The sequence below is a fragment of the Grammomys surdaster genome, unplaced genomic scaffold (assembly GCF_004785775.1).
Source record: "Grammomys surdaster isolate TR1022 unplaced genomic scaffold, NIH_TR_1.0 164, whole genome shotgun sequence".
NCBI lineage: Eukaryota > Metazoa > Chordata > Mammalia > Rodentia > Muridae > Grammomys > Grammomys surdaster.
Window position 1 is genome coordinate 5,587,172 of NW_021604612.1, and position 15,043 is coordinate 5,602,214.

A 15,043-nucleotide genomic window follows, 5' to 3' on the forward strand; every position below is an offset into this window, starting at 1 on the left:
CCCCCCATGACTTCAGCCCCCCATGACTTCAGCCCCCCATGACTTCAGCCCCACATGACTTCAGCCCCACATGACTTCAGCCCCCCATGACTTAGTGTTGCTTATATGTACACATGTTTAAGGCTGACCACTTGGGATTAGATAATCTGTCGGGGGGGGGGGGGGGGCACATGCCTGGGAAAAAATGATTTTCTGCAGTTCTTCAACTGGGGAAAGCCTTAGAAGATTTCTCTCAACTACACTGGCATGTCAACTGCTATTGTCTCTGTATTGATCTTGCTTGGGTGACCATATTGTTAAGATCATATGGGTGCAGCTCCTCTGTCATACCTAAAAGACACAATGTCCCAACAGTCTGGTCTTCAGGATCACGCAGTCTTTCTGTCCCCTCTTCCTTCCTTGGTGTTCCCTGAGCTTTAGGGGCAGGGGTAGGGTGGTAGATGTTTCAGCTGGGGCTTGGACACCTCATGGTAAGTTGTCTCTGCGTTTTGAGCAGTTGTGGGATTTCTGTCATCGTCTCCCTCTGCTGTTAAAGGAAGCTTCTCTTAGGTGTGCGGTGGGAACTCTTAAGTATCTGTGGCTGTACGGAGAAGAGTTGAGACATCAGTTGGCAATTACTTTGGCTTGGGAAAGTAGCATTGCTAGGTTGTCCTCTAGAATCTAAGACCTTAGCCAGCACCTGGATAGAGGGGACAGGTGACACAGAAGAACTTGGATAGGGACCCTCGTGTGATGTCTTCTTGACACACTCTCTTCACTTTCCCACTTCTCCCTCTCACACACTGTCCCTCCTATCTTTCACCTACCATTTGCTAGTGCCTCCCCTTCCTCCCTACCCCCACACTCACCTATCTTCCCAGGGTATTTTTCCACCTGGATACACTCCCCAGAGGCATCTCCTTCATCCTCTCTCCCCGCAACCACCACCCGCTTCTGATTCTGGCTCACATATCCTCAAGGTCTTTTCTCTGCTTTGATAAAGTAACAACTAGAAAAATCTCATTAATGAAGCCAGACAGCTGCAGTGGGAGTTAATTTTCTTGTTCCTCTGCTCCTCGAGCTGACATGGTTTCAGCAGTGACCTGTCGGCAGAGACATCATTGTCTCAAGGAATATTCTACCAGCAGACTGCAGGGGGGCAGGAAGAACACAAGCTGAGCTGGGCATGGTGGTATAAGCTTGCAATCCCAGCACTCAGCGGGTGGAAGCTGAGGCTCTGATCGGGAGTTCAAGTCCATCTTTAGCTGCGTGAGACTCTTGTCTTGGAAAAAAAAAAAGTAAAGAAAGGAGGAAGGAAGTTGAGAAGAGAGAGAGAGAGAAGAAATGGAGGGACACAGGCTAGAGTTAGCATCTGTGTATCTGTGGCTTATGTGTGTACATCTTCATGTGTGTGCAAGCACAGGCGTATTCATGTGGAGGCCAGAGGTTAGTATTGTCTTCTTCAGTCATACCCTACCTTATCTTTTGAGACACGGTCTCTCTCTAAACTTGGAGCTTGCCCATTGAGTAAGTTAGGCTGGTCAATGAGCCTTGGGGGTTGGTTTCTCTGTCTCTGCCTCCCAACCCCAACACTACACATACAGATGCACACACACCACCATACCTAGCTTTTTACATTGGTGCTGGGGATCCAAACTCAGGTCTTCCTGTTTGTGCGACAAGCACTTTACTGACTCAACCCTCTCTTAGCCCCTGGCATTAGCATTTTGGCTAAGATTGTTGTGATTCTCCCTGTAGGGTTAAGTGAACAGAGGAGAGACGCTAAGGACTTTTTGATATTTTGGTTTGATCATTTGTCAAAGGGTTTCCACCACCAGTAAGTGGGTCTTGAACCCAGGCCTAGTGGGTCCAAGGTAGAGTTAGGGTAGGAAGAAATCTAGTTGGCCAAGGAAATGAATCTTTCAGACATAGATGAACTTTTTCTATAATAATCCCGTTGATCACTATTTTTGGCTCAGTGAGTTACATTGTCTCCGTCATCGACTCTCAATTCTGTTGCAAGGCAGCCACAGATAACACGTCAGTGTCTGAGCGTGGCTGTGTGCCAATCAAAGTATATTTACAGAACCGGGCAACAGGCCTCGTTAGACTCAAGGGTCAAGTGGACTGACCTCTGCCCTAAATCAGACAGCAGAGAGCTTGCCAGGTTCTAACTGGCCTCAGGCTTCCGTGATGATGAATACAATGTTGCCGATCGATAGCAACAATGTATCAGGCACTGTGCCCGGTGAAGCTAACCATGACTCCCGCCATCCCTCTAACAGCCCCCTAAAGACAATCTATGATTCCTTTTTTTGTGTGAGAGGCCAGGGAGTCAGGATAGTGAGTCCGAGGTCCCTCAGCTTGTATATGACAGAGCTGGTGTAGGTCACACATCTGCCTGCTGGAAAATTCCACGTTCTCCCTCCCACATTGCATTGGGTGGATAACCCCTTGTTAGGGCTCCTCGTTTATAAATACTGGATGGTTTTCTGTTTCCTCCGGAGCCTTGTGTTCTAGGTCAGATCTCCACCCTGATCCCTACAGTATAGCCACGGGCTTGACCTTAGCATCTTTATTCATTTAATGTTAGGGTTGGATATGCAGTTGGATATTCCCTCCTTGGCTGGTGGCGCTGTTTTGAAAGGTCATACAATCTTTTGCAGGGTGGTCTGGCTGGAGGAAATGGGTCTCGGAAGATGGGGGGTTGACGCTGATAATTCAGATTCACTTTCTGTCATAACTCTCTCTCTTGGTGATGAGAGTGAGCTACCTCAATAGCTGATTGACACCCCACATGATGGAAACTAGAGTCAACACTTCCTCCCTTAAGTTATTTCTTGTCATAAACCCTCATCGATAGACAGGTAGATTCACTATTGTCTCTTACTTGGCCTCAATGCCACAGGGAATCCTCAGGAGCCCCCCTCCAATCCTTGTAAGCAACCCCGTGCTGTGTCTGGACCACCTGAATCTCATCTGAGCACCACCGTCAACCGCTTCTACAAGAGCGTTCTCCATAGCGGGGCACTAAAGTCCTCCATAGCGGGCCACCAAAGTCCACAGCACCAGGGAACACGTAGCTGGGACTAAACACCCAACGGAAGCAGCTTCAGGAAGGAAAGGTTTACTGTGGCTGATGGTTCGAGGCTACAGTGGGGAAGACATGGCGGCAGGAGCCCGAGGCAGCTGGTCACATGACATCCACTGGTCACATGACATCCACAGTCAGGAAGCAGAGAGAGATGGATGCCAGGGCTCAATTTGCTTTCTCTTCTGTCCATTTCTATTCAATCTGGAATCAGAGCCCTCAGTATGGTGCTAACACATTCAGGGTAGGTCATCTCTCCTCAGTTAAACCTCTCTGGAAGCACCTGTATGGGCATGCCCATAAGGGAGCGTCCTAAATGATTCCAAACCCAGTCAAGCTGATAGTGAATCTTTTTTGGTGTGTGAGTGTTCGCACGTGCATGTGTGTGTGTGTCCGTGCACGTGCATGTGTTTCTCTCCTACCTTGTAGGGATTAAACTCAGGTTATCAAGTTTGGTGGAAAGCACCTTCACTGCTGAGCTGGCTCCCAGTTTTCTTTGATTACAATTCATTTTGACTACTGGGGCTTGGTGCACCTCCCAAGGCATGTAGCTGGAGGGGAACTTGTAGGAGTCTGTTCTCTCTCCTTTTACCATGTGGGCCCCAGGGATCAAGTTCAAACGGTCAGGCTTGGGGTAACAAATGCCATCACTGACCAAGCCAAATCATCAGCCTGTCAACTGAAGTGTGGTTATCACACCCACCTTCGTCAACGCACTGGCCAGTGCCGTGTGGCCCCCTATGAGGTTGTTAAGAGATTTCATGATGATGTTTGAAGGTTGGGAAGTGGGCTATATTTGTCTCAGGAGAAAGTTAGGTCTAAGTCCGTGAATAAACTCCACTCGGTCCCAAAGCTTCACGGAGCTGTAACCTTTGGAGACAGCACATAATTAAAATGCTTTTTAGATCTGATATATATTATATTTGAGTTGCATATTAAAGCTAATAGAATTCTCACCCACTGTGTGAACGATATTGGCAGCTTTAGTCAAGACATGCTGGGCATCCGAGATAAATTAGTGGGACTTGACTGGTACCTAGCCCATGGCCTCGAATGGAAAGTTTAATGGATTACGTTTTATTAGTTGCAGATTTCTCTGGGCTCAGAGAATTTCCTATTCAAGATGAATATGGCTGAGTCGTCACTCATCCCCGAAATGCAAGCTTAAGGACAGTTTGGAACTCCTGTGTCATTTATGAGTTTTCCATACCGGCTCTCTGGCTCCCAACTGTCGCAGCTCAGACCCCACCATCCCCACCTAAAATACAACCGTGGGATTAAACAGAATCCCGAATCTAAAGCACACGACCTAGGTCCTCCATATAGTAGGCGCTCAATACATGCTGGCTGTTCGCATGAATGTTGTGAGCTCAGGTCTTTATCTCCATGGAAATGGTGACGGATTAGGAATGCCTCCCCATCTCTGCAAGGGCTTTTAGAGACTTCCGCGCTCTGCTTCCCATCCGTGTCGACTCTAGGAAGGCATGGCACTTAAAGTGATTGTCACATTTGCCTCAGAAGGGGACACAATGATAGCCGGGGAACTCAGCTTAAGATTTATAGGAACTGGCTTAGAACTCCACTCAGCGCTAGCTGCGGGACTCTGAGCAAGTTGGCCGTGCTTTGTAAGCTATGGACACGGTTTCCCAGGGGTGTGCTTACCCCAGGGTGGGAGTGCTATTTAAAGAGACCGTGGGTTAATAAGAGCAGTGTGGAAGGTCATAACATAGCCTGTTTCTTTCTGCTTCCTGGTCGACCACAAGGCAGGGCAGCTCTCCCTGCCACATGCTCTATCATGTTGGACGAAAACCCCAGAAATCTGGAGGTGGGATAAAACCTTGCCTGTCGGGTACTCTGCCACAGCACTGTAGAAGGGGCAGAGGGCAGGCTGAGGGAGGCCCATCACCATCTGGGACACGTATAGTGGTTAAAGCTCCGCCTCAGCTCCAAGCCCAGCAGTTTGAGTTTCACCTACAACTTTCCAGAGGAACGGCGATGATGGCACTCGGGACTTCAGAGCAGCCGCATCATAAATCTGCCTCAAATCGCCATCCGTAAAACGGACATGGCGTTGGCATCTTTCCTTCTTCCAGTGGTTGTGGAAGCTGATGTTGGGCACCAGTGCCGATCACACTTTGGCCTTCCTGAGGTGGGTGGGGCCGCTCAGTTTAACCCAGAGCTCACCCCTATGGCTGTTCTCTGGCCAGCTCAAGGGTTCTCCTGTTCTCACCTCGCTAAGTTGGAAATAAAGGCAGGATCTACTCACCTTGGCCACCAGGGAGCTCATACACCTAAAAAACAGCCTGCAACTATTCTAGTGCTGACATCCAAGTTCCCATCATCTTAAACCCTCCAAGTCTGGACTGTTCTATTTCCCAGGAAGCGCTCTCCTGTTCAGCCATTTGCTTTCTATTTCCCGAGGAGATGCTTAAGTGTAGAAAACTTGCCTGCACTGTTCATTATATCCCAGATTCTTTTTTTAAAAAAGATTTATTTATTTTATATATGTGAGTACACTGTCACTATCTTCAGACACACCAGAAGAGGGCGTCAAATCCCATTACAGATGGTTGTGAGCCTTCATGTGGTTGATGGGAATTGAACTCAAGACCTCTGGAAGAGCAGTCAGTGCTCTTAACCACTGAGCCATCTCTCCAGCCCGTATCCCAGACTCCTGAAGCCACGTTTGGGACAGCAAAGGAGCTGTGGGGCCTTTGTACCATTGTTGTAACGGATCACCACATACCCAGTAGCTTAAATAAACCACATCTGATGGGTTGGCCTCATAGTTCAGAAGGTCAGAAGTCTTCGATGAGTCTCATGGGGTTGAAACCAAGGTACATATAACCTGACCCAGAGGGAAGGATATATTTTCTCTCCCTTCCCTGTTTCTGAAGATAGGACTTAAAATGGGTCGGAATTCATCGTGTCTTCTGCTTATCCCAGATAGAGGTAGGAGGCATTGACAGGTGAAGCCTCAGTGTTCCCACCAGAAAAAATGGGCTGTTGTTTGCTGTGACTCAGTTTGGCCTTTATCTGCCCTTGGGCAGATGGGATGATTTCTTGATATCTTGCTAATGAAAGGGAGGGAGAGACTGAGATGGAAAGGTCGCCAACATGTGTACATGGTCATGTGACTTCGGTGGGATAGTGCGTGTGGCTTATGAACTCGGGAGGATCACAGCGGTGCTGGACAGGTAGTGACCTTCACCCAGAGTCTCGTTTTTTCCTTCCGCTAATCCCCTCTCCCCTCCCCCGCTCTCCTCTCACCCCCTGTCCCTTCCCCTTCTAGTTTCCTTGTTACTAGGGAAACTCCCAGAGCCTCCCACTCACTAAGCAAACTCCATCACTGGATCTCATTCCTAGCCCCCCTTCCCTTTCACTTACTGAGACAGGGACTGCCTAAGTCACTCAGGTTGGCCTTGAGCTCACTCCTTAGCCCAGGCTGGCCTTGGAGTCATTCCATAGCCCAAGCTGGCCTTGAGTTCACTCCTTAGCCCAGGCTGGTCTTGAGCTCACTCCTTAGCCCAGGCTGGCCTTGAGCTCACTTCTTAGTCCAGGCTGACCTTGATTGAGCTCACTCTTTAGCCCAGGCTGGCATTGAGCTTACTTCTTAGCCTAGGCTATGCAGCAAGACTGAAGCCAGCCTGGGCTACCTGAATCTGCCTCAAAAACTTAACTAAACCAAACCAGAAATGTATATAAATGCAGACACTTTATTAAGGTCAGACTCTTCTGTGAGGTCTTCTGTTTCACTCTCCGATTTCCATAGTGATCTCAAAGGTCAGGGCTCCTGCTTGGTGTCCCCTGTTCTGTTCAGAGGTGTTTCTTAAAGTTTCCACACCCCTCCCAACCTAGGAATTAGGACAGTTGTCCTCCTAACTTCCCCTTGCCACGTGCTGTCGAGGGAAATATCTCAGGCCTCTAGTATTCTTCCCCTGAGAATGAAGACAGCAGCTGAGCAAGACTCTGTCTTGTTATCAGGAAATTAGGGTGGGAAAGCGACTTCCACCAGCTACAGCGACATCTTAATAGACGTTTTGGTTGTTGCGCAGAAGTTTCTAGATCGTTTTAATTGCCGTAAATGTTATTTGCCTTTCCTGTTATGATAAGGCCTCCGTTCCTCGGGATCCTTTTTTTTTCTTTCTTCCCTTTCCCCTTCCAGCCGGTTCCCTTTGCTCTGAGGCTCCCGTTGGCAAGTTTAATGAAACCCAAACAAAGGAAGCAACTGAGAGGCTCTTGGAGTTCTAGTCTCACGCCCACAGACAAATCCAAGCCCCGGAGTGATGGCTCCAGACTAATGAGGCTCGGCTGCTTAATGCAGTTGACAGGATGCACCCCCTCCAACCCCCCCCCTCACCCCGCAAGCCCAGCCTGCAAAGTGAAAGCCAGCCCCGGAGCTTAATTGTGTCTGCCCTGAGCAAAGGGGCCAGATAGGGACTAAGTACCACACCGAGCTAATGGGAGATGCTCACAGCCTGAGATGACTCGTCCTGTGCCCGCCAGAGCTGGGACTGTCATCTGAGCATGCTTCTTTTCAGGGCAAGCAGGCAGTTACAGAAACTTCCAGATCAGGAGTCTGAAATTTGGTGCGAAAGCTACTCTGAGTGCTTTACTTGTTGAGTGTGTGTGTGGAGGTATTTCTCACCTATGTATTATGGGATGTTAAATAGCACCTCTGGTTTTATCCCACTCGCTACCAGTAACAAACTCCCATGCAGGGTGGCATGAAGGCCTCTAGAATGCCTTCCAAAATCTCCAGATATCCCAAAGGGAGAGAATGCTTCTCTGTTAAGGACATCAAGAATACTCCCTTAGTGTGTGTGTGTGTGTGTGTGTGTGTGTGTGTGTGTGTGTATGTGTGTGTGTGTGTCTATGTCTGCATGCATATGTGTCTTCGTGTGTGCATGTGTGTTTGTCTGTGCCTATGTCTGTGCACACACACATGTGTGTCTGTGTGTGTCTATGTCTGTTTCTGTGCCTGTATCTGTCTGTGTGCGCGTATGTGTGTGTCTGTCTGTGAGTGTGTTTCTGCACGTCCCTATGCATCTGTGCCTGCATCTGTGGACTCAGATGTGTGCGTATATATGTGCATGTGTGTTTGCATGTGTGCCTGTGCCGACATCTGTGCACACACATGTGTGTGGCTATGTATGTCTGTGTCTATACTTGTGCCTGTCTGTGTGTGTCTGTCTGTGAGTGTGTATCTGCATGTCACTGTGTGTCTGTGGATGCACATGCGTGTGTCTGTGTGTGTGTCTGTGTGTATGTCTGTTCCTGTCTGTGTAAGGTAGACACATGTGTGTCTCTGTGTGTGCCCGTGTCTGTGCACACATATGTGTGTACGTGTCTGCATGTGTGTGTGCACTGGGCTCACACCTCCCCAGTGCTGCAATGGTAGATGCATGTTTGTTACCATTCCCAGCTCTTGGGCATGGGAGCTGAGGATTTGAACTCAGGTCCTCATGCTTGCATAGCAGGTACTTTACCCACAGAGCTATCTTCTCTTTAGGGAGACCTTCTGAACATTTACACTTGCTTCTACTTGCACCTGCTGAGTGTATGACTGTGACCAGATTAGTACATCCCCTTGACTCCTTTGCCTTCCTTAGCACAATGGGAATATTTATGGCACTGGGTGCAAGGAGGCATAGCTTCTGGTTATTAAGTACGCAGAGGATTTCTTGGCATATACTACATATTCAATAAACTCTCTTACAATAACCTTGGGTTCATTAAACATGTGCCAAGAACATACTCAGCCCCAAGCACTTTGCTCTGAGGTAAATGCAAAGATGAAGATTTGGTTCTTGTTTTTTTTTTTTGTTTGTTTGTTTTTTGTTTTTGTTTTTAGAAGTAAATAAATATAAGACTTGTAGGAACTACCTTCTTCCTTACTTGGGGTAGACATTATCAATCAATCTCAAGACTTGTAAGGTCTACGTCCTTCCTCACTCAGGGCAGACATTACTAATCAATCTCAAGACTTGTAAGGTTCACTTCCTTCCTCACTCAGGACAGACATTATTAATCAGCCTCAAGACTTGTAAGGTCTACCTCCTTCCTCACTCAGGGCAGACATTATTAATCAATCTCAAGACTTGTAAGATCTACCTCCTTCCTCACTCAGGACAGACATTACTAATCACTCTCACTGCTCTTCCTCTTAGTCTTTCTCAACTCAACTCTAGTCAAGCACTACTGTCAAGCCTGTGAGTGGACTCTCATTCAGTACTTCCCATTGTATAAATGGCTCAGAGGAGGCTGACCTTTTCCTGTCCAGCCTTTCAGCATGAATGGGTAGTATCTTTCCTTCCATGTCGATGTCATTCTGAAAAAGGAATTGACATGGAGAAATATTTTTAAAGAATATTATTTTTCTTTTTTTTTTTAATCTCCCCCAGGAACAGAACTGAGTAGTAAAATGGGTGCTGAACTTTAGTTAAGCATCGTGCAGGCTGTGGGTCTTATTAATCGATCCAGCTACTTTTTTCTTCAGTTTTCTTTAGCATTTGGGGCTTGGAAAAACATCGGCTCTGGCTAAAATGGGCCCCAGCTTTTCAAGGGCAGCGTAGAGGTCTCTGGAAACAGCTTTCAGATGGCTGGGACCATCACTAGATAGAAGAGAGGGTAGGCTGGGGTTAAATGCTCCCCAACGTGCTCCGACATGCCCAGCTCTCCCAATGAGAGCAACACTCCGTAACAATGGCTGTGAGAAATGGCGACTGCATCTGCAGCCCTGAGGCCCCCAGAAGGCTCCATCCATCTGGCTGAGAAGTGGGTGCTGGCATGGGGTTGGCCAGTTGCCTCTCTCCCTGTCTGTCTAGGGCTGTTTTATGTCTGCTGCCTGCCAAGGACTTCCAGGAGGCTGGTGAGAGTGCAGGCAATGGCGGTGGGGTGGCAGTGGGGCTCAGGATTTCAGAAGATCTAGAACTTGGTTATTATATTATAATCAAGGCCTTTAAAGAAATAACATTTAATTAATGATTAATGAATCATTAATTAATAGCATTTAATTAATTTATCAGTTGTATGTGTATGCGGGCACCCGTGTGGAGGCCAGAGGCCAACTTGCAAGAATCCGTTCTCTCCTTCCAATGAGTGGGAGACCCAGCCATCGAACTCAGGTGTTCAGGTTTGTTGGCAAAGCCTTCATCCATCACTGAGTCATCCCACGGTCTCACACGTATAGCTTCTGTCTTCTTCCTTTCTTCTTTGTTTTTATTACAATGTAGCACAGAATAACCTTTGAACTCACCGTCCTCCTAACTCAGCCTGAGCACCAGACTGACTGGTATGCTTCTGCAGCCCTACCTTGGCTGACATATTTGAAGGCATCTGCTGCCTTCCCTGTCTGGGGAGTCTTCTGTGACTCGAACTCATGACTTAAACTGGGGCTCCATCTGCCATGGCTCTGCAGGCTGAAGCAACCGGGAACCTTTCTGAAGCCAGTGAGGTTGGGGCTCCTTTTTTATTCCCAGAGCCCGGGCAGAGATGGCTGGGCCTTTGACCTTCCTGTCTGTTCTTGTCCCCACAGACACACTCTCTGTACCTCGCTGGTCGCCACAGATCCCGCGCAGAGACCTTGGCAATTCCATCAAGCACAGGTAGGTGGTGAAGGGGGCTGATTCCTGTGGGTACCAGTCACGTGTCCATCCTCAGCTCCCACATTGTCATGTCTTGTCTTTTGCTGGACCGAAGTGTCTGGATCACAGCCTTGCCTTGGTCAAATCCACAGCAGGTGGCTAAAAGCAGAGGCTTTCTAGTCAGGCTGAGCACGGTTCTAATCCCTCCTGAGAAAGCTTTGGAGCCTCACGAGATCACTTAACCTCTGTGGGCTCCATGTTTATTCAAACGATATTTTTATTATCAAAAAGCACATGCCATGCAATGAGAGAAAGAAAGGAAGACCCTGGGATACCACAGTCAGGATCTTCAAAGAAAGAGCATTAAACTGCATATCCCCGAAACAAGTCTGGCAGGCTACCGAGAGTGTGACATCAAACCACAGTTAGAGAAGAAACTTTATTTTCTCGTAAGAGTTAAGCCAAATTCCGTAAGTTTCATACATCCTGCTTATAAAAAGATGGTGTCGAGCGCCGTGCACACACCTCGCTGATATTAATAAGTACTTCAGGCTCCACAGTGGAGCTCTCTGCTCAACGAAACTCAAGGTAGCCAGCTAAACTCAGTGTTAAAGGTTAGCCCAAAGCAACAGGCTAATAGTCGAGTGGGAGGCCTTCCCTCAGATCCCCACGGCCTGGAATTCGTCTTCCAACAACTTTGTGACCCTCCCTGATTGAGCTTTCTACGGGTTGCTCCAGTTTCCTCACAGACTCAGGGGAAAAGAGAAGTCAGTCCGGGTTGGTGAAGCTCACTGCTGAGAGGAAACTGAGGCCTGGGCAGATAAGGGGAGGGACCAAAAGCTAATGGATTATGCTTAGCCTGTGAGATCTGAGACACTGCTGGTGAGTTTCTGACCCCAGGCAGCTGGCTGGATTCCTATTCGCTCCTTCATGGAGCCTTCCTTCGGACATGCAGAAGGCTAGCGTCAGTGTCGCAGGACAGAGTGCTGGTTTCAATGCCGTGAGATGTGAGATGTGGGTCTATGTCCCTGGGGAGCTGGCCAGTCAGCACAGGGTCTGCCAACAAACCATGACAGTCCCCAGAGGTCTGTCAGAGGCCTGAGGGGAGAAACACCAGGTACCAACACAGACATACAGCCTCATCTGGTTGATTCTCACTCCTGGGCTTTCTCACCATTGCACCGGAACCTGGTGCTACCCAGCTTCAGACTGTGGTGTCTAGGGGAGTCAGTCAGGCTGTCTACCTTGGGCCCCAGAGCTGTCTTCCTGGTGGGGGTGAGGGCCTCCTGGTGACTATCAGCATTTCAGCCTCACCCCACATTCCTGGCCCCTGGCTAGGTGCCAGAAAGGAAAGTCTCCCAGCCTGGTAAAGAAATGACACTAACATCCCAATCTGTGTGTTGTTGTGTTGTAGGGTACATGCTAGCAGTCCTAGCACACGGGAGGGCGAGGCCCAGGGTCAAGAGTTCAAGGATAGCCTCGGCTTTGTAATAAAACCCTGTCTCATAAGAAATACCGCTAACAGCCACAGATCTCACTCGCTGTCATTAAAATTATCACAGCAGGAGCCAGACAGCAGAGAACACCCACCCAGGGGACCGGGACAAGGCTGGAGAGGAGAGAAAACAGTCAGCAGGCCCCTCACACCTGCCTCTTCCCCCCCCACCCTGTGTCACTACCGAGTGAGTGGGGTCTTTTGCCATCCCCGCTCCTGTGCCACCCCAGTGTGCAGAATAGACCCGCTAAGCCCTGCTAAGACCCAAAGGGGCTTAGCCAAGCCCAAATCCAAAGCTGGAGAGGGAGCCCAGGCCAGCTAGCATCTCCACTGTGAATATGACTGTTTGCTTAGCTGTGGCAGCTCCGTGCTGCTGCTGGCTCACTGTGTTTGGAGGTCTGACCCAGATCCCACAAGAGGGGGCAGCGGAGGGAGGCATCCCCCCTCCCCTGCAAAGTTCCCTGTGTCTGAGTTACATAACTGCCTCCAAGTTTCCCCTTTGACCCTCGGAGGAGGCAGTGGAGATTAGCCACTACTGCCGGCGGTGGAGCAAATTGAAAATTAAAATTAACTGTGACCTGGGAACCTTCAGTGCTTTTGCCCGGTCCAGCCCCCACCTCTGCCTCCTATCTCAAGGCAGAAAGCATACCACAGTGCCCCGAGGGGTGATCTGTGAGTTAATCTAATGACTTCCAAACAGAATTGGTGACCCACCGTGATGTGTGGGGATTTCTACAGTTTGCAGCAGGTGGCGGTGACTGGGGGAAGGATGGGCTGAAAGTCAGGAAAGGCTTTTGTTTGCTGGGGGGTGGGGGTGGGGAACGCTCCGCTGCTACTGGATTTGGAGGGTCCATTGCTTTCTTATAGAACCAAACCAGTCATGAGTAGACCAACGGCAGCGTGTTTGTTGAGTGAATCCCTGGCCATATTGATCACTCAAGGTAATCACTGTCACAGCCCAGTTCTTTGAGCATTACTTATATCTCAGATGCTACCACACCTTCAACACACCGTCACAATTACCCTGACTTTACTGGCAAGGAAACTGACGCTTTGTGGTTTAAGCAACTTGATTAAATTTAATTGCCACCTATCTTGGAACAAACAAGGCTGGTATCCAGGGTTTGTAGTCTTCCCATTCTAGGGCCTGCTGGGCATGTGACCACTGCCTCACCTTGGACATTTCCTGTTTGTTTCTCACAGGTTTTCTACCAAGTACTGGATGTCTCAGACGTGCACGGTCTGCGGGAAAGGGATGCTATTTGGCCTCAAGTGTAAAAACTGCAAGTGAGTGCTTTTCCTTTAGGGGATGTTTCACAATGCCAGACACCAGCCAGTGTGGGGATGGACATGGGTGCATTCCAGCAAGTAGGAGCTCTTGACTTGCTTTGTATTTCAGAAAGGTCCCAGGTGGAGCTGTGTGCTTAGGTAGGGTATCAAGTAGAACAGTTCTGAGGAATGCCAGAACTGAGAGGAGGTGGAGTGGGTGGTAGTGGAGGGCTGGTGCCATGTAGGGGCTGGTAGGGGTTCTCATGCACACGCGGGACTTCTATTATGGTTTTGACTATGAAGCGTTTCCCGCAGTCCTGTGGGATTGGATGCTTGGTTTCCCAGCTGATGTTCTGGGGATTTGATGATCTGTTTGAACATGCGGTCTAGCTGCAGACATTGGACTATAGGAATAGGAGTGAATTGTCCTAGGCTGGCTCCCTTCCTACCCAGAATTCTCTGTTTCCTCATCCCTGCTATGGCAGGAACTCATGTTCCCACCACCAGGCTTTCCCACCATGGTGGACTATCTCCCCCCCCCACCCCAAGCTATAGTTGTCCCAGGACTTCTGTCACAGCAAAAGTGACTAACACAGTGTTACGGATCAGTCGTCAGTAAGCTTTTCTTCTAGTTGCTCTGTAGTAAATATTTTAAGCCCCATGACCTCTGGAACCTCGATGTGTCTCTTACAGATGCTCAAAACTGACTCCTGTGTCTTAAAGGCAGCCACAGACAATTCAAAAATAGTTATGACAGTGGGTTTGGTCCAATAAAATCTTTTATTTATGAGTACAGTGGACAACACAGCTCCAGCCCTGCAGTTTGCAGATCCCTCGGAGAGTTTGCAAAGTTCTTTCTCCACTATTCTTTCTCATTGTGTGCTGTCTCTGAAGGTGCGTTATGATTCCCCCATTTTATATCTGAAAAAATTTTATCTTGTCTTAGAAAGGTCACAGCTGAGAGGGGAGAGGGAGGACTTGAACTCAGACCCCTTAAGTCTTGCTGCTTTCTTTCCATGGCTTCATGTTGGATGCTAATTCTGGCTGGGAGGTGGGACCACCCCTACTTTCACTCCTACTCCTTCCTTACATCCATTCTCTGTCATGTCTGACAGAATGTTAGGAAGGAGGCAAGGGACAACATGGACACCAGCCATGGCTTCTGGAGACAGATTGAACCAGGTTCAAACCCTGTACAAGCCACTTAGCAGTTGTGTGACCATGGGCAAGTCACCTCATGTTTCTACCCCTCATGTGTCCCTCTGCATGCATGTGCACACATGTCATGTATCCCTCTGCATGCATGTGCACACATGTCATGTGTCCCTCTGCATGCATGTGCACACATGTCATGTGTCCCCCTGCATGCATGTGCACACATGTCATGTGTCCTTCTGCATATGTATGTACACATGTCATGTGTTCTCTGCATGCATGTACACACATGTCATGTGTCCCTCAGCATACATGTACACATATGTCATGTGTCCCTCTGGATATGTATGTACACATGTCATGTATCCCTCTGCATGCATGCACATGCATGTCATGTGTCCCTCTGAATGCATGTGCACATATGTCATGTGTCCCTCTGTATGTATGTGCACACATGTCATGTGTCCC

General features: G+C 48.7%; 1 protein-coding gene across 1 annotated transcript in view; it reads left to right on the forward strand.

Annotated features, from left to right (window-relative positions):
- Ksr2 (kinase suppressor of ras 2) overlaps positions 1-15,043 on the forward strand; it is a 352,941-nt gene that overhangs the window by 246,608 nt on the left and 91,290 nt on the right. Inside the window, exons 6-7 of the mRNA XM_028765415.1 lie at positions 10,608-10,677; positions 13,355-13,438. Of these exons, the coding sequence (XP_028621248.1) occupies positions 10,608-10,677; positions 13,355-13,438 (154 nt within the window). The remainder of the gene's footprint in view (positions 1-10,607; positions 10,678-13,354; positions 13,439-15,043) is intronic.